The sequence below is a fragment of the Lepus europaeus genome, chromosome 2 (assembly GCF_033115175.1).
Source record: "Lepus europaeus isolate LE1 chromosome 2, mLepTim1.pri, whole genome shotgun sequence".
In the NCBI taxonomy this organism is placed as follows: Eukaryota; Metazoa; Chordata; class Mammalia; order Lagomorpha; family Leporidae; genus Lepus; species Lepus europaeus.
This window is the reverse complement of record NC_084828.1, coordinates 145,551,418-145,570,876: the sequence shown is the minus strand read 5'-3', so window position 1 is coordinate 145,570,876 and position 19,459 is coordinate 145,551,418. Positions and strand designations below refer to the sequence as shown.

Sequence of the window (19,459 nt, the reverse complement as noted above, 5' to 3'; positions counted from 1 at the left end):
AAGGTGTTTTGAATGTACTAATTTCCCAAAGAAAACAACTTTCCTTGGGCTTTCTCTCCTGGGTCTTATTCATAATCCTTTGTTTCAGATGTCTGCAGGTTGCCTCACCATGTTTTTTTTTTTTTTTTTTTTTTTTTTTTTTTTTTTTTTTTTTTTTTTTTTTACGACAGGCAGAGTGGACAGTGAGAGAGACAGAGAGAAAGGTCTTCCTTTTGCCATCGGTTCACCCTCCAATGGCCGCTGCGACTGGCGCACTGCGGCCGGCGCACCGCGCTGATCCGAAGCCAGGAGCCAGGTGCTTCTGGTCTCCCATGGGGTGTAGGGCCCAAGCACTTGGGCCATCCTCCACTGCACTCCTTGGCCACAGCAGAGAGCTGGCCTGGAAGAGGGGCAACCGGGACAGAATCCGGTGCCCCGACCGGGACTAGAACCTGGTGTGCCAGCTCCACAAGGCGGAGGATTAGCCTAGTGAGCTGCGGCGCCGGCCGCCTCACCATGTTTTTAAAGAATACTTGCCTGAGTTCCAAATTAGGCAAAGTGGAGACCAGTTTCTTGTATCAGATTAGAGCAGATTTACATGGTAATTTGTGAATGAGGTCTGCTCTGTTCTCTAGAACCAAGGAGGTTGTGGGACAGTTCTAATTAAAAAGCCATTGAGATTCCTTCCATTGTAAAGTTGCCTTTTCCTTGATTATAGAATTCACTTGGTTGTTTTAAATGTTTTTCTACTTTCCAGAGTTTTTGTTCTGACAGGTTCTACTTTTTTTTAATAATGTTTCTGATTGGGATGGAGCTGCCTTTGCTGCTGTTTTGTTGTTTAGAAGAAATCTTTAAAGTGAGGAATTTAAGCACATTGAGAATATATTTTTGTTATTTACACACAATAAAATGCATAGCTTGTAAGTGCTCACTTTGTTGGGTTTTGGCAGTTGTGTACACACTTGTATTCACCATCCAAAACAAGAGATACATTTTTCCTAACTCAGAATATATACATTCTGAGGGAAGTTTTATGTTTTTTTAGTTGTCTTTTTATTGATTTGTAGGATTCCTTATATAGTCTGGGTGTGCTTGCTAATTTTTTTAAAAAGATTTTATTTATTTATTTATTTTTTTGACAGGCAGAGTGGACAGTGAGAGAGACAGAGAGAAAGGTCTTCCTTTTGCCATTGGTTCACCCTCCAATGGCCGCTGCGGCCCGCGCTGATTCGATGGCAGGAGCCAGGTGCTTCTCCTGGTCTCCCACGGGGTGCAGGGCCCAAGCACTTGGGCCATCCTCCACTGCACTCCCTGGCCACAGCAGAGAGCTGGCCTGGAAGAGGAGCAACCGGGACAGAATCTGGCGCCCCGACCAGGACTAGAACCCGGTGTGCCGGTGCCGCAAGGTGGAGGATTAGCCTAGTGAGCTGTGGCGCTGGCTTAAAAAGATTTTATTTATTTATTTGAGAGGTAGAATTACAGAAAAGGAGAAACAGAGAAGGCCTTCCATCCACTGGGTCAGTCCCCAAATGGCTGCAGTGGCTGGTCTGAAGCCAGGAGCCAGGAGCTTCTTCCAGGTCTCCTATGCAGGTGCAGGGGCCCAAGTGCTTGGGACACCTTCTGCTGCTTTCCCAGGCCGTAGGAGAGAGCTAGATCAGAAGAGGAGCAGCCAGGACACAAACCAGCACCCATATGGGGTGCTGGTACCACAGGTTAGCCTACTGCACTGTGGTGCCAGCCCCATGCTTGCTAAGGTCTACAAAAGAACTTACTATGATTTTGATAGGAATTGCTGAAAATTATAGCTCTGTGCTTTTCAGTGTTAACTGTTTAATCAAAACCTTATAATGAAAATGAAATACTATTAAAAATGTACTTCTTCCATTATATTAGCCCCTATTTAAATTACCTCAGTAGCCACATCCATTTGGAGTAGCACAGAGAACATTTCCATCAGCAGCAGCAACTCTGTTGGTCAGTTTTGGAAAGATCGATTGCAGAGCTATGGGAGAGAGGGAGAGACAGAGAGATTACATCTGCTGGTTCACTCCCTAGATGGCTGCAATGGCTGGGGCTAGGCCATCTGGAGAGTGAACCAGCAGATGAAAATCTGTCTCTCCTCTCTGTGTAACTGATACATACATACATACATCAGTTTTATTTTTTAATAAAGGGTTTTTCATCTATATTCATGTGGGATTTTAGTCTATGTCCTTTTCTAATAATATCCTTATTTTGATAGCAGAGTAATTCTGGCCTCAGAGTAACCTGGAAACTCTGAGATGAGACTTACTAATTGAGCTCTTGCTCTTTGTGGCTTTATAAATCTCTCTAATCCTTGCAACTATGCTAGGATATAATAACAGCTTGGCTTCTGCGGGTTAAGAGATTCCCTAAGGGCAGGTAGCTTATCTGACTGTAACCTGCAAGGACTCTGAGACCAGCCCCGGAACAGTGCCTCACACTGGTGGAGGCTGTGCTGCACTGGAGGCAGCCTTCATTCTGTGGGGCAGAGCTTGGCAGCCTGTACTGAGCTAATGCTCCCAAGGAGGGATCCCATGGACTAGGGCTACTCTTAGGCTCGCTCTGGCCAGTGCCAGGTGGGTTCTCCATCTTCTCCTTTTCCCCTGGAGCATTTGAAGTCCTTATTACTGCTCTGAAGTGAGGAGACTGTAGCCTCCATAAGCAGCAGCTCTGGGTAGTTGCTGAGGCGTGGGCAGAGCTGAAATGAATTGCCTGAAAGCTTAGCATGCATAATCTCTTTCTAGGATGCTTGGATATTAATTCATCCGTGAAAGGGGCTCGCTTTGTCAGATTCTGTGATGCATTCAACATTCCACTCATCACTTTCGTTGATGTCCCTGGCTTTCTGCCTGGTAAGTCACTGAGAGACATGGAGGTCAAGAGAGTGATTTTCCTGAGCAAGGAGCCCACTTTGGATAGTTTGCAAAATTCCCTAGGGATTTGCAGCTTATCCATATCCTGGGTGTCAAGAAGACATGGCTGTGTGAGGGATGGCCGTCTTCAGACTAAACAGCTGAAACGTGGCAGGCAACCCTTGTAAAAACTTCTGTGGATGTCTAGTAGCTCTTCCTTCTGACCTAGGCACAGCACAGGAGTACGGGGGCATCATCCGGCATGGCGCTAAGCTTCTCTACGCATTTGCTGAGGCAACTGTGCCCAAGGTCACAGTCATCACCAGGAAGGTAAGGACCTCGCATTCTTAGCAGCATGGCATGGTGGGAGATCTGACCAAGAGTTTTCACAGGACTGGAAGAAGTACAACTTGTTCATACTTAAAAAGACCTTGAGGACAGAATTTGTAGACCTGCGTTGCAGGGATGTGTTTTTCTTTTTTCTTTTTTTTTGGATTTATTTTATGCATCTGAAGCAGAGTGACAAGATCTTCCATCTGCTGGTTCATACCCTAAGACTGTGATGGGTGGAGCTGGGCCAGGTCAAGTTCAGGAGCCTGAAACTCCATACAGGTTACCTACATAGGTGGCAGGAGACCAGGCACTTAGGCTATCTTCTGCTTCTTTCCTCGGTGCATTAGGAGCTGCATCAGGAGAGTAGCCAGGACTCAGACTGGCTCTCCAATATGGGTGCTGGCATTGCAGGCAGCAGCTTTACCTGCTACGCCACAGCACCAGCCCTGTGTAGTCTTTCAATATAAGGCAACTGAAAGCACAGCAAGAAAAGGCCAGGAAGGAGAATGAATGTGAACTCTCAGGAGCCCAGGAGAGCTATTCTTGCCTGGCTTCCTGGGGTCTTTCAGGGGCAAGTTGTGGTTGTCACATGTGCTAACATTCAGCATTTGGGTATTTTCTAGGCCTATGGAGGTGCTTATGATGTCATGAGCTCTAAGCACCTTTGTGGTGATACCAACTATGCCTGGCCCACAGCAGAGATTGCAGTCATGGGAGCAAAGGTAAGGAGTTCTAACTTTCTTCTTTCTGGGGTCTGGGGACTCTGCTGTCCCAAAAGGAGCTTCTAGCCTTGCTGGGACATGTTAAGAGGCTGGTGCTCTTCATATCAGCCATGACTGAAGGAAATGAAGCTTAGATCTTGTCAAGTCTCCCTCCTGGAACTCCAAGCCTACTCTACTCCTCTCCTTTACTCTTCAGGCACATGCTGGTATCTTCATGCCAGGGTGAATACAGCAGGTGAGAATGGAAAGTTATAGGGGCCCAATGTGGGCATTGAGATTATAAGTAAAAGGGGGAGAAGGCTGAGCCAGCTGAACCAACCTTGGGAAAGTTGGGTGTCCCCCCCCCCCCCCCCGAGTTCCCAGTGAAGGCCCCAGATCTATTCTTTTCAGGCTCTAGGAAGCTGAACTGTAGTTTTAACCCTGGTGACTTGAGCAAGGTACATCCTGTTGCTTGACCTACATTCTTTCCCTACATGGGAAGCAGGATACACAGCAGACTCACAGAATGGCAAATGCCCTAAATAGCACTCTGGCCTCAGATTCAGTCCTTAAGGCATTCAGATCTGGCTAAAAAGCCCATGAGAGTTTCTCAGGCATGGAAAGCCAAGACACTGTGGCAAAAAACAAAACAAAACAAAACAAAAAAACAAACCCAAAACCCACCTAAATGAAAGATCTCTGTGAGTGATATTCCAGTGGAAAGATTGGGCCATCAAAGAAGGAGGTACTTTTCTCTGAAGGAAGAAGAAAACTTCCACTTTGATTATGGCCTTGTCTAAATAAGGTCAGAGTTTGTGAACTCAAGAGGCTCCCATAGCCTTGGCAGCTCATGACAAGAGCCTCGGGTGATTACTGACGTCATAAATAAGAGTGTCAATTGTTAAATCAACAACGGGAGTCACTGTGCACTTGTTCCCCATGTAGGATCTCTGTCCTTAATGTGTTGTACTATGCGAATTAACGGTAAAACTACTATTCAAACAGTACTCTATACTTTGTGTGTCTGTGTGGGTGCAGTCTGTTGAAATCTTTACTTAGAATATACTAAGTTGATCTTCTGTATATAAAGATAATTGAAAATGAATCTTGATGAAGAATGGGATGGGAGAGGGAGTGGGAGATGGGATGGTTGTGGATGGGAGGGAGGTTATGGGGGGAAAAGCCACTATAATCCGAAAGTTGTACTTTGGAAATTTATATTTATTATATAAAAGTTGAAAAAAAAAATAGCTGCTGGGTGGAATCAAGTAACTCCCAGACTTGACTTACAGGTTTTTTGACTTGAGGGCCAATTCTTTTAGATTTTCAGTTTAATCCGTCCTTCTCTGGCCACGGAATTGTGTTCTCTGAGTTCAGGATAAAGGAAAAAGGAAAATAGGCAAACAACTTGGCTACCAGGAAGAATGCTTGCAAATGGTGAGGGTAGGATGGTATTTAAGGAGAGCAGCTAATGATTTTGCCTGGCCTGCCTCTGATGGAGGCCATAACTAAGCATCTTGAATTGCAGCCCCTAGAGTCTCGGTCAGCTCTAAGCAGTGCTCTGGCCTTTGCAGCTAGCATTTCTCTCCAGTATACTGTGATTTACCAAGAAGTTCCCAGTCACACAGTGATAGTGCATTGAAGTTCTTTCTGGTTGGGGACTTTCAGCAGATCACTAACTCCTCTCGTGACAGGGTGCTGTGGAGATCATCTTCAAAGGCCATGAAAATGTGGAGGCTGCTCAGGCAGAATACATCGAGAAGTTTGCCAACCCTTTTCCTGCAGCAGTGAGAGGTAGGAGACTGCGGGAAGGTTTTTTTTTTTTTTTTTTTTTTTTAAGATTTATTTGAAAGGCAGAATTACAGAGAGAGGGAGAGAGAGAGAAAGAGTCTTCCACCTGCTGGTTCACTCTCTAAATGGACAAAGCCAGGGGCCAGGAGCTTCTTCTGGGTCTCCCACATGGGTGCAGGGGCCAAAGTACTTGTGCCATCCTCTGCTGCTTTCCCAGGTGCATTAGCAGGAACTCCAACTGGCACTAATGGGATGCTGGTTCCGCAGATGGCAGCTCCACCTGCCATGCCACAGTACCAGTCCTGGGAAGGTGGTTTTGTCCACTTCTTTGGTCAGCTGCTTATTCTTTATCTCCGAAGTCTCATGTAACAGCCTTGTCTTGTAATCTGTTGGCAAGTGAGGAGTAGGACAATCATTACTTAAGGATAACAGAGCCTATATAGATAGCTTTGGTTACTGGAATCCAAACAACACTGCCAAGGTAGCTAAATTAGTAAAAATTCACCACAGACTTACCTTTTTTCTTACTTGTAGTTCTGAGGGTCAACACTTTGGTCTGAGCTGAGCTGGGTGGCTATTTTGGTTTTGCCTGGAATCACTCTTGAAGCTATAGTCATCTGATGGCTAGATTGGATCTTGACAGTCTAAGATGGCATAGCTTACCCATTGGTAGGTGCTGGCTGTTAGCTAGACTCTTTCCAGGTGGCCTGTCATCCTTAAGGCAGGCTTCCAAACATGGTTTCCCAAGAGAAGAGGGCAAGGAAAAGCTGCAAGACCCCTGAGGCCTAGGTTTAGAAGTTGCACAGTGTCATTTTTGCAACATTTTATTGGTTAAAGTTACAGCACCAAGGAAACAATCTACCTGTTGATGGGGGAAGCATTTGGGGACAGAAATGACAGAGTTGTTATGGCTCCCCTTTTGAAAACAGATACTTCTCAATTTTTCTGGTCAGGGGAGGCATGGGGGTGGTGGTGGTGGGGTGGTGGTGTCACATTTTCCTTTACTTGCCAGATGCTCCTAGGCCAGAAGATGGGGATCTTCCAGAACAATCATTGCTCTGGAATCCAGGGGAGGGTGCACAGGGCCTAGCCTGTTATTAGGTTAGATCCTGCTCACACTGTTGGCTCCAAGTTGGTGCCCAGGCGGGGTAGGGATGGCATCATCTGGGGATGCAGATAATCTCCTCCTCTTCTGTGCTCCAACAGGGTTTGTAGATGACATCATCCAGCCTTCTACCACTCGTGCCCGTATCTGCCGTGACCTGGATGTCTTGGTTAGCAAGAAAGTACATCGTCCTTGGAGGAAACATGCAAATATTCCCTTGTAAACAAATCAAAGAAGAATGAACCAAGAGCTAAAATTACTGTCTGACCATTCATACACCCCATCTGACCTTTTGTATTCATGAAACCTGTGGCCAAGATTACTAAATTCTAGAAGCATTTCTTTCATGCCTTATTGTAAAATTTTTTGCTTTATTAAAAATTTTAATTGATATTTTTGAGTATTTCATTTTTTTATGGTAGAAATAAAAAAAAAAGTTGTTATCTTTAAAGCATCTTACCTCCTTACTCATCGCCATCTTTTGAGTACTTTTGCAGCAGTCTAGTCTTTTAAAACTTGTTTCTTGTTTGCCTTGTATTTTTTTCTTACATTCCTAAGTAGTGGGCTCCTAGTGGCAGAGACTGTCTTTGGCCAGAGGTTCTTTGTATTCTTCCTTGCCACCTAGCGCAAAACCATCAGAAACACGATGAGCCACTGGAAATTGGGAAAAGGGTGATGGCAGACTTTGGGGATTTTAGAGACCTCTTGGTTGAAGCAGCACTGAGGTTGGTCATCACATGGCTCAGCAGCTCAAGATTGCTTGAGCAATCCAGTTTCTGACATCAGCCATGCCAGGATTTGGACCCTGCTTTAATGATGCCACTATTCTGGTCCACACAAGGCATGGTACCTTTTTTTTTTTTTTTTTTAAAGAGTCCAAGTGTTTCACCAGGTGGCAAAATATGGACACTGAGAAGGGCTCATGTCTGACTTGCTCCAAGATGGTATAGGAACCAGGCTAGGAAAGCACTTGGGTCAGATGCATCTGGGAAGCCGTAAATAATGGGGAAAGTCTCTTCCAGAAACCCACCTGGCCAAAGAAACACAAAGCTGCAAGACTTGGGATGCTTTGTCAAGTGGACCACAGGCTACCTTGAGAATGGTGGCAGCTGAAATCCTCTTTGGCTGTCGTACAGAATGCCTTTCCCAACTGGTGCACTTACCTTAAAGGGAAAAGGAAAAATGGTAAATTTTGTAATAAAAACCACTTGGGTTCACAGCAGACGGCTGACAAGTATCTATCTTTAAACTGAGAGTAGAAAATATGTTGTGAGTGGTGGTAGAGGTAGGAAATACTGATAGGGTATTGCTTGATCTGTCCTTGTGTTAAGTACCCAGTTTCTCTCAATCCATACAGCTGAGTGGTGAAGCTGGGATTTGAACCCAGACATGTAAGACTCCAAGCCTTTGTTCTAACATTGAAACTGTCACTCAACTGATGAGGCAGTGGATCAACTTACAGGGTCCTGATATAAGAGTGGAGGTGAGAGAAGTGGTGGTCTATTCAAAGACCCTAAAGAGGTCACTAAATTTGGAAAACTTTCCTACCTCATACATGAATCTGCTACACAGCAGTGCAAACAGAATCAGTCATCATTTTGCCACCAAGCAGCCTTCCAGTGCCTTTTAGAAACCACTTGTGTTGTGAAAGATTCTTCTAGCTTCTCTTTTGACCATGTCTTGGTTTCCCCAGCCCAGTTCTCTTCCTCTGGAGCCGCTGGTGCTCTTCTCTGGTGCTGATGCTTAAGTCATAAGCCTGTAAAGGACACTCACACATGAGTTAACCACTCTTGATGGAGTCAGTGTACCAGCTGAGACTTCACCTGATTGACAGATGAGCTATGGCTTTATTCTTTTAGCAGAAACTATTGGTTCTCAGGCTCTGTGCTTCTCATATCAGCATGAGAGCCCTACCATTCCAAGCAAGAGCTATGGCCACTTGATGTGCAGTGGGTCTGTGTCTTATGTGGTACATCCCAGTAGCATCCTCAGTGAGGTTCTGACCTGTTGTCTTGGATGGTGAAAATACCTCCACAGTGTCCTTGTAAGCAGAAAGATGCTCTTAAAATGTGGTACCTGATGGAGACCCCTCCACAGAGCAAAGCAGTCAAACTTCAGGAGCACAACCCGAATCTTAGAGGTCTGGTATGAAAAGCTGGAGCAGGCACCACATCTGTTTCCGATGAATGAAGACATGATTCCTGACTGATGGACTCTTCTTCTGGGAGCAGGACAATATGGAGTCATAGTCCAGTCATGGCTGAGAGATCTGTGAGCCTGCCCCAAAACAAAGTCACTGGAAGAGCACTGGTCTAATAAGCTTGCAGCCTTTAAGATGAGCTGTCACAGACCCATTCTCATCACCTTCTCCTCTTTGCTGTTCCCCTCTTGCTGATTTATCTCCTATAACTCCGCCTTTTCTGTGTAGGCCACTTTGGCCACATAATGAACGCAGCCCAAAGGACACAGGAAGGCCCATGAAGTGTGTAGGGTGTGACTTTAAATAGTCAGGGGTACCTGGTAACAATGGCAAGAAAAACCCTCATTTTTGGTGGCTATGTAAAATCTAGGTCACTGCTGGGAACAAACCATGCCCAAGCCCACTGTCTGGACCTTAGGCAGAGGAAGGACTCAGTCGACAGACAAATGTCCTCTGCTGCATCTAAAACTTAAGAGACTCCCTCTGAAACTACAGATAATTGGGACTACTCATTGTCCTTCTCTCCAGTGAAGGCCAAGGAATGAAAGAAAACTAGGGAGCTAGTCCTCAATTTTTTTCTTAAAAAACAAAATGAAAAACAAAAATACCTCACTAATATGTTAATCTTGCCATCATTTAACAAATTATCTGAAAGAGCAAACCTCTCTCAAGAGGACAGAAATGGTCTCTTTAGAGCTTTACCTAGAACAATAGGATGACTACCACAAGCCTGATTTTGAATAGTTTATTAAAGGAAAGGTGAAGCATCAGTTTCAAATTGTACAAAAGGAAAAAAAACCTCATATTGCAAATGTACAATTTACAGAATTACTAGCAAAACCAATCAAGGAGACACTGAAAATACAAAAATCTGATTGACTTCAAACTGAACTGGAAACCCATTGGAGTAGATATTAAGCCTTTTTTGTTCTTGTTGCATGGTGGTCTGTATTTCTAAGCACTGGTTTTCCACACGACTGTCAAAGGGTCAGTCTATAGGTACCATGGCACCTCATGGCTTGTTCCCTGGCCAGAACCACAGGCAAACAGGGCCGGAGTGGACAGTCCAGTCATTCCTGTTGTTTTACTTACAGCAATGAAGTCCACATTTTTGGGAAAAAGTGAGACCCCCCTGCTCCCCTAACTGGATCCTAGGAATTGCTGAATTAGCAGATAAAACATTTTTGGTGACCAAGTTTTTTCAGAACTGTACAAATTTTGAGAAAAATCTGTTTTGTATCTGTTTACTAAAAGGATGAATAAAATCATCCGTTTGCTTTCCCACATGAAAGATAGTCACTGATGCACAGAATTTAAAAAAATGCTTTTCATTTTTGGTAAAAAGGGAAAGCCTCATGATTCTGTTTGCAGTTACTTTAAAAACCAGCCCAGAAACAGCTGTGGGTGGACTGCTTTGGAAATTCTGAGGCTTACCTTTAAAAAATGGGAAAAGAAGAAACTAAGTGGGCTTTTAAAAACTACAGCAGCAAGTCAATAGTCTAAGCAGAATGTAATGCTAAACCACTGAAGACTGTCCTGAAGATTCATAATTTCTTTCCCCAAACAGTTATTCTTAATATGCACATTTAACACTGAAGTGTAGCTGTATTTTAAGGTAAGCTTGGGAACTTTACCTTCTAAGCACAGACTTCTATGCAGCACATATTTCTATAAGTGGTAAACTTAATTCACAAAATTAGCGCATAAGGGTATTAAATGCATGGGAAGTAGACACAGTTATGTTACACTTAATTACTTTTGAATGGCAAAGGATTTTTCATGATTACCTTTGTAAGAAAACAGAAGTCTGTATAACTTGAATTTGGCAGGACATGAAATAGGTGGTAAAAACAGCAAACTGATAACTTGAGAACCATTTTTGTTTTACTGAGAATACTTTATTTGCTGGTAGAAGTTGCTAAAAATGCACAGAACAAATACCAATAGAAAATGCACTGTATTTGAATCTCCCTATTCTATATAAAATGAACAGTGTACAGCATCTGTTGGAAAATGGCTGCATGGACATTTCTTATTTTATGCCCACTTATAAATAAAAATAAACCTTTTTATTCAAGAGTATATAAAATCTGGGAATTCATATCCATATCCAGAGGGTGTGTGGTTTTTGGCAGATATGCACTACATCAGAATCTCATCTTAGCTTGTCAATGTTCTGTTCCTCCATATTCTCTGTTCCACAAGGTCAACCAAATCCAGTGAGCTCCAAAACACTCTTCATCAGTTATGATGAGTTGATTACTCATAGGTTTAATAAAAATGGTTAGCTTTTAAAACATAAAAAGGCAAAATGTTAAAACAGTTTTTAAATTGTACAACAGGAAAATAAAGTTAAAAATATTTTTTTTTACTCAATGCTGAGTTTTCATAAAACAGGTGTATAACAGTGTATTATCTTGACAGCTGTTTTAAAAATTTAAAATTTCTTCCTTCCTCCAGAAAAACACACACGTCTGTATTGGGATCAGTCCAATATTAGGACACAAATGATTTTTCAGGTCAGTCTTTCTGAGGTGACAGTCACCAACATTCCCTTGGGTAATTTACATGCTCCTCTTCTCTGTCACTGCAAAAAGGATTGACCTTAATCATTTGATTAAAAAACAAATCAGATCACATCAAAAGTGTTTTTCCCCCATACAAGCTATCACAGTATATAGGCCTCTAGCTCTAAATAATAGAGTTCCAGATTTGTAAATTTTCTTCAGACTTCAGAACATAGGCATTCCAAATCCCTAGAAAAATGAGAAACACAATTATTAATTTCATGCATAAGCAGGATACAGAAACCATTAAAAAGAGCAGTTATGAACATTTACTGAATCGTCTTCTATGATAGCTGCAGAGTCAAAGAAGTCTGGCCTCAGTTCAGCTCGCTCTCGCCGGTTTCTTGATGGGGGCTAAAAAAGAGAAATCAGTTACTTTTTTTTTTCCAGAGATCCTTAAAGCAATGTATTATCAATCAGCTAATATTTCTGACAGTATTATAAATATACAGAACTAAGGGTCAGTTTTAAAAGGAAAAAGAGAATCTGACTTTTTAATGAAGCATAGATTTTTTTTTTAGAATACTTCAAATAGGCCGGCGCCGTGGCTTAACAGGCTAATCCTCCGCCTTGTGGCGCCGGCACACCGAGTTCTAGTCCCAGTTGGGGCGCCGGATTCTATCCTGGTTGCCCCTCTTCCAGGCCAGCTCTCTGCTGTGGCCCGGGAGTGCAGTGGAGGATGGCTCAAGTCCTTGGGCCCTGCACCCACATGGGAGACCAGGAGAAGCACCTGGCTCCTGGCTTTGGATCAGCGCAATGAGCAGGCCGCAGCAGCCATTGGTGGGTGAACCAACGGCAAAAAGGAAGACCTTTCTCTCTGTCTCTCTCACTATCCACTCTGCCTATCAAAAAAGAAAAAAAAGAAAAGAAAAAAAGAATACCTCAAATAATTTTGACTTTTTTCATGCATAGAAAAAAAGGGATTTCAAGTTCTAAAGAATAAGCTGAACATGTAAATGCACACAAATGTTTTGTGCTTATACACACAGAGCATTCAAATCATAAGACAATAACAAAATTGATCAATACTAGATGGTAAATCTTGGTGAATTCCCCAAGGCAGATGGATGGAAAAGTGGGGGCGGGGACAGGAGTTACAGATCAGACTAGCATGATATCATTTGTATTTCTTACAAAAACTTTTTTTTGGAAATTCAAAACATATAAAGCAAAATGTTATAAGCTGTATTATATACTCCCTATGTTGAAGTCCTAACTTCCAGTACCTGGAGAGAGGGCTCTTAACGAGAAAATTAAAGTAAAATTAGTTCACATGGGTGGGCCCTAATCAACTATAACTGGTGTCTTTACTGGAAGAGACACACATATAGGAAAACCCATATGAAGACAAAGGAAGGCAACCATCTATAAACCAAGGAGGGACACCTAACAATGAAGTCAACCCTGACACCTTCATCTAAGAAAGAACTGTGAGAAAACTTGTTAAAGCTACCCAGTCTGATCGTAGCCCTAGCAAATTAATACACAGAAAAAGGGAGTATGATGAACTTCCATGTACCCATTCATTCATACAACTGTCATTTAGCCAATCTTGTTTCATCAAGTCTCATCATTGTTTTTCTCTTTTCTGTGTCATTTTACCTATAAATAATTCAATATTATCGATCAGTGATGGAAACTTTTTACATTTTATCTACTTGAGAGGGAGAAGAAGAGGGACGGAGAGAGAGATAAGAGATAAGAAAGAGAGGGTACTCCTGTCTGCAAGTTCACTCCCCAATGGCCACAACAGTTCCTGGCCAGTACTGAAGCTGGGAGTTGGGAACTTAATCCAAATTTCCCTCTCTCTAACTGTCCACTCTGCCTGTCAAAAAAAATAAATAAATAAAATACAAACAAGTGGCAGGAATCCAGTTACTTAATCCATCACTGTTGCCTCCCAGAGTGCATTTTAGCAGGAAGCCATGTCAGTTTGCTGGAGCTGGGTTTGGAACCTAGGTATTCCAGTGTGTAATGCAGACTGCTTCACCACTAGGCTAAATGCCTGGCTCAGATGAAAATTTATTAAAAAAAAAAAAAAAAAAAAAAAAAAGACCACTGGGGTAAGCGTTTGACCTGAACCGTTAAAATGCCATTCGGGATGTTCACATTCCACATGGGAATGCCTGGGTTCAAATCCTGACTCCACTTGATTCTAGCCCCCTGATAACGTGCACTGTTGGAGGCAGCAGGTAATGGCTCAAGGAGTTGGGTCCATGCCATCAACATGGGAGACCCTGATTAAGTTCTGGGCTCCTAGCTTTGACCTGCCCAGCCCCTGCTATTTTGGGCATTTGGAGAGTGAAACAGTGGATAGAAGATCTGTCTCCTGAATAAAAATTAAAAAAAAAAAAACAAAAAAACCTTGGGGCTGGTGCTGTGGCGCAGGGGGTTAATGCCCTGGCCTGAAGCTCCAGCATCCCATATGGGTGCCGGTTCGGGACCCAGCTGCTCCACTTCCTATCTAGCTCTCTGCTATGGCCTGAGAAAGCAGTAGAAGATGGCCCAAGTCCTTGCGCCCCTGCACCCACGTGGGAGACCTAGAAGAAGCTTCTGGCTCCTGGCTTCAGATCAGCGCAGCTTTGGCCATTGGGGAGTGAACCATCAGATAAAAGACCTCTCTCTCTCTCTCTCTCTCTCTCTCTTCTCTCTGTGTAACTCTTTCAAATCAATAAATAAATCTTAAAAAAAAAAACTAAACTAAAAACAACCACTATATATTACTTTTCTTGAAAAAAAAAATATACTAAAAAGTTTTTTTGAGAGGCAGAGAGACAGAGGTTGCTCCTATCTTCTGGTTCACTCCCTAAATATTAGAAGTGGCTAGTGCTGGGCCTGAACCAGGATTCAGAAAACTCAATCCAAATCTCTGATATGGTAGCTGGAATCCAATGACATGAACCATCATCTGCTGCCTTCCAGAGTCTGCACTGAAAAGAAGCTGGAATTGACACTAGAGCTAGGAACTGAACCCAGGCACTCCAATATGGGATGTTAGCATCTTAACCACTAGGCTAAATGCCCTCCTGAAAAATAATTCCTATCACTCACACCTAGTCCACATTCAAATTTCCTTATCTTAAACATGTCTTCTTATACCAAAAGGTTCCATATTCTGCATTTGGTTGTAAAGAGTATATATTGTTAGACTCCAATTAAAAGTACACTATGCTGAAAGACAAATTTGGTGTGAGCTCTTTTTAGACAAGATAAAAAGAAAGTAACTTCTCTTATTGTGAGAATTCAAAATATGACCTCTTTGAAAGCAGGCTTGAAAATCACATAAGCTAATCCTTTTGTCCACTACTGGTCAATGTAACCTCCTCCTTACCACAGCCTTCCTCTAACAGGTTCTGAGAATAAAAGCATCATCTTACACAAATGCCTCATATACTTTAATGTAAGAAAAGTATAATAATTTTCTTTACCAGATCAATGACCATGGTGTCTTCAAATTCTTCATTCATATCTTCTAATTGGCTCCGAGATGACATCATCACATCTTCAAAGATGGGTTCAGCATCTTCCTCCATTAGACCTCGACTGGTAAGGAAAATGTATAGTTAGACAGCTGTTCAGACTCATCCAATCTGGGCTCTTGGGACTTCCTTAATTAGTACTCTTAACCAATGAATGCATGCCTTCTAATTATAATTTACAGGCTACATAAATTATGATACCAAACTCCAAGATAATTAATCATTCCTTTGATTCAAAGATTTCATCTCAAATTATAGTAAGTATAATTAAGTAACAATGGAGAATTTGTGTGTGTGTATGTTAATATAAAATAACATGTATTTAGCTATGTGTCTGTGCTCAGAAATCTTTTTGGTACTATTATCTTTATATAACAAATGAGGAACTTATTAGGTCTGGGATAGCTCAGGGTTCAGGCCTTTCATACCCCTAGAAAGGAGTGACGGAAAAAGGAGAGGGAGACCAACCTCAACAGAGACAGGTTGCTTTACTGGAAGCAGAGGTTGGTGACAGTCTGTTCGTGCAGAGAGTGTGTGAGACTAAACGAAGGGCACATTTATCTGGTTAGGAGGGAATTTGCTGGGGGTTAGGGGTGTGGGGGTATAGGAGGCAGCTGGCGGAAAAGTAGGGGGGCTCTTCCTCTTATCTGTTTCATAGCTGCCCTGTGCAGCTCATCTGTTTTGCCATTTGCATTGCGAGGAGTTGAGAAGGGTCTGGTTAGGCACCCAGGATCTCGATAAAAGAAGTGGGGCAGGGATGGGGGGAGGGGAAGAAAGGGAAGAGTGGAAAGGTGCAACAAGTCCTTTAGAACCTGAGGTACAGTTGTTTTAGAGCTTGCCTGAAGCCATGTAGCTAGCTGGTGGTGGCAGGGACTAGGACTCAAAATGCTGAAAGCCTCAGAATCATTCCCATCCTTTTCGGTGCATAATTACAATTTTAACTCTGAGAGACTGAATGTTAGCGGTGTCCTAGTCTTTTCACAAAATGACCAGCTTCACATAGTTATGTTCTTAACACTTACACGGCATGCCTTACTCCGGTTCTCACTTTCATGTAGTTCATTCCTGTTCTGTCCTTCCGATTTAAGTCTTCTAACTTTGGCTGGCCTAACCAAGAGATCTGCATCTGAGGACTAAGAGAGGGTATTATTATTCATTTTATAGTAGCAGATTAAGAATTTAGCGAATCAGTCTCATGCTGAAAGAGTTATAGTTGGCTGACTTAATCCCCAGCTGGGGAATTAGCTGGACTTATTCCAGTGCAGTTGTGAAAAAGGCATGAAGTTGCTCAAAGAGACACCTAAGTAGCTAAGAAAAGCTGGCTGGGGTTAGTTGCTAAATGGTAAACCGGCAGTCTTATTCCCCAAGGTCTCTTGCCAAACAAGCGTGCTTTTCAGACCTCAGTCTTGGGCTACTGACCCCTCACAAGTGAACTGCCTGGGCAGTAAACCATTGAGGATAGAAATGACACTTGTCTGAAAGCTGAAAGCTCTCCAGAGTTGAATAAGGAAAGGTTTACCACATTTTTTCTCAATCCCTACAAAGTCATATCTTTTTTTTTTTTTTTTTTGACAGAGTGGACAGTGAGAGAGAGAGACAGAGAGAAAGGTCTTCCTTCTGTTGGTTTCACCCCCTCCAAATGGCCAAAGTCAAATCTTTACTTGTACTCTATACTTGTAGGCATGTGGAGGAGACATGCCTAAACATGCCTCTTGGAATTTTATGAGATGTGAAATTTAGTGATTTTTAACATATCTAATCAGTTGCATGATGTTCTAACTATCTGCCCTTTTAACATATAGGGCTATTACCTTCATCAGACCAAATACCAAGAACAGGGAAAAAAACAGGTCTGGGCTAAAAGGGGCTGAAAAATAGCAAGGTCATGAGGTAAGACAGGTTGCTCAAGCAAGGAGAGAACCCATCCTGTAGGAAGAGTAGGGATACCTGTGAGGTCTCCCATTTCTAATACTGGTCATAAGGAACACCACCTTCTACAAAACTCAGTAGCAAAAGATCACACAGTTATGCAATGGCTGACAATGATTATTCTCAACTCTGAAAGAAGGCAGATCCTTTAGCACAAAGATGTCTGATGAAAACCCAGGATCTGAATACTTCTAATACTGTGTGTATCCATTTTCAACACACTAAATCTGCTGAGTTTTAAGTGAGAATTCTCTTATCCATCAGAATAATTCATAGCATTACCCTCTTCATAGAAACGTTAAGTGAGGAGCTAGGAGAATTTCAAAGCTGGATGGAAAAACAATAAAAAGTTAAGATTTCTATAGCACAACTCATCCCATGACCCTACCTTCTCTTTAATTACAACAAAGTTCATACTAGAAAACATTTTAATTGCCAGTTTGGGGAAAAGATTAAGACACTGATTCTCAGAGAGCACATGTCTTCAGAATTTGTCAGGTAATACAGTATATGGTGGTGAGACTACTGACAAACTAGCAGAGGTTCTTGCAGGCTTTCTTGCCAAAAAGCAGCCTGCATTATCTTCCTGGGTTTCTTTGCAAAGAAATAGTCCTGTCCAATGAATATGCAAACAGCAACTGAAATTAGCACTTAGTCAGATACCACACATAACGGCCGACCTGTGAACTTTGAATCACTGACCTCCTTAACAGTACACGCAGACTCTCACACATCTTCTCATATAACTATCCTCTATTTGTGGCTTTGTTTTCTCACAAACTGACCAACAATATGCTCTGATGAACAGGTGTCTTAAATGGCTATACTTTAACAGTTAAAGGTTTTATGCCAAGAAAACAAATTTCTACTACTTACTTGTGTAAAAAGTCTGGTTCAGAACCATGTTCAGACTCAGGTTCTTGAATCTGCTCTCCCATGGGCCGGCTATTCTCCCGCAACACAGTAGATGTGAGCTGTGGTGCTGGCAGGGGGCCAGGAGTCTGGATCATGGTTTCCGTCCTGTTTAGCCATGTGTTGTCCAGACTCTCATCTGTAAAAATTCCAGTAAACTCACAATATCACGGACAGAGTAGACTCTGGAGGCAGTTACAGCACAGACTTGAAGAGTGGGGCTTTGCTGTTGGACTGCCTACTTTGAATCCCAGTTCAACCACTCACTTGAATAACTGCATGAGTCATTAAACTTCCAAAGTTCAGTTTCCTCATATAAAACGGGAATATCAGTGTCTACACTTACAGGTTGTAAAGATCCAATGAGGTGATATACATAACCATCAAATTTTAGCTATTCTCACATCATCCTCTCTTCAAAGCCCTTGTATCTCTGAGGATGCATCTTCCCTAGGAGGGGAAAATGGGGCCTTTTCCAAGCTTGCTTTGCTCAAGCTACAAACAGCTTATTTCCTGGAGCTCAGAGGGGCCCCATGCAGCACTTAGGGTCTAGCTAGTTTTTACAGAGATATCAGCAAATTCCCTTGCACAACTGGACACCGGTCACCGGAGAAAGAACATGTGGAGATGGGCTGAGAGGCTAGCTGTTTTCATGTTCTCAGTCCTTCAGGGAAGCCTTCTCCGATCACCCCACCTAGTCCCCACTTACCATTCTCTTAACTTCTAGAGGAAATATGAGAGGATCTCAACAAGTTCATGGAAAATGCACATTATCTTTTAATTCAATTTTAATACCAACTTTCTGAAGTTCACTTTTATAACCATTCTTACTTAGAACTTAGCTACATACTACCTGCATCAGCAGGTAATTTGTCATGTGCATGTTATTTCTGTAATTATATTTAAAGATTGAGATTAAAGCATTATTTACATGCTTAAACCATTCTGCTAAAATACTGCATTAGCTGTGAAGTTTCTACATATAAAAATTCAAAATATTTTAAAAGATTTATTTATTTGAATGGCAGAATGAGAGGGAGAGGGAGAGGGGGAGGAAGAGGGAGAAGAGTCTGGCAGAGATGTGTGTTGTTGGGTTCCCCTTTTGCTATCTAGCATTCCATCTCTCTCTGTGTATTTTTCAGGTTTCCAATATTTTGTCAGACACATATATACCTTCTGAATTGTTTTTTCTGTCTCTGAAATTACCTACCCAATCTCTGCTCATTCCACTGATCTGAAGTTAACTGTTGAATCTCTTCCTAATCAACAAAGACATATTTAACATTTTCTATTCTTACCACTTTTCTTTCAACATTTAACTCAAAACTTTTATTCTGTGCCATATGTAAAGTTTCATGGTCAAAAGAGTTTAGTTCTTAACCTAGTAAACTCACCTGCTGGCTTTCTACTCCATGTCATCTTTATCTGAAAATCTTTCTAAAGTCATTAAAGAACTGTTTATTCTCTTTATGTTCCCAAAGCTTCCTGTTTGACCTATCAGAGATCTTACCACACTGAAACTCACATTGCCTGTTTCTCTTCTCTATCTCACCATCTGCATATGAACACTTTCATTCATTCCCCTCT

At 42.3% G+C, this 19,459-nt stretch overlaps 2 protein-coding genes across 6 annotated transcripts in view; one reads left to right on the top strand and one right to left on the bottom strand.

Annotated features, from left to right (window-relative positions):
* PCCB (propionyl-CoA carboxylase subunit beta) overlaps positions 1-7,178 on the top strand; it is a 73,491-nt gene extending 66,313 nt beyond the window's left edge. Inside the window, exons 11-15 of the mRNA XM_062214291.1 lie at positions 2,748-2,855; positions 3,085-3,185; positions 3,812-3,910; positions 5,584-5,683; positions 6,887-7,178. Coding sequence (XP_062070275.1) covers positions 2,748-2,855; positions 3,085-3,185; positions 3,812-3,910; positions 5,584-5,683; positions 6,887-7,008 — 530 coding nt within the window. The 3' untranslated portion in view covers positions 7,009-7,178. The remainder of the gene's footprint in view (positions 1-2,747; positions 2,856-3,084; positions 3,186-3,811; positions 3,911-5,583; positions 5,684-6,886) is intronic.
* A 2,421-nt stretch (positions 7,179-9,599) lies between these two features.
* The window catches only part of STAG1 (STAG1 cohesin complex component), a 362,716-nt gene continuing 352,856 nt past the window's right edge, over positions 9,600-19,459 (bottom strand). For 3 of the 5 annotated variants that reach the window (XM_062214286.1, XM_062214281.1, XM_062214278.1), the window contains 5 exons: positions 17,837-18,011; positions 16,054-16,164; positions 14,981-15,095; positions 11,826-11,906; positions 9,602-11,741 (listed from right to left, as the gene is read on the bottom strand). In XM_062214286.1, the coding sequence (XP_062070270.1) occupies positions 11,718-11,741; positions 11,826-11,906; positions 14,981-15,095; positions 16,054-16,164; positions 17,837-18,011 (506 nt within the window). In that variant the 3' untranslated portion in view covers positions 9,602-11,717. Of the gene's footprint in view, positions 11,742-11,825; positions 11,907-14,980; positions 15,096-16,053; positions 16,165-17,836; positions 18,012-19,459 lie in introns of all 5 variants that reach the window. The other 2 variants (XM_062214273.1, XM_062214276.1) reach the window with 2 other exon arrangements.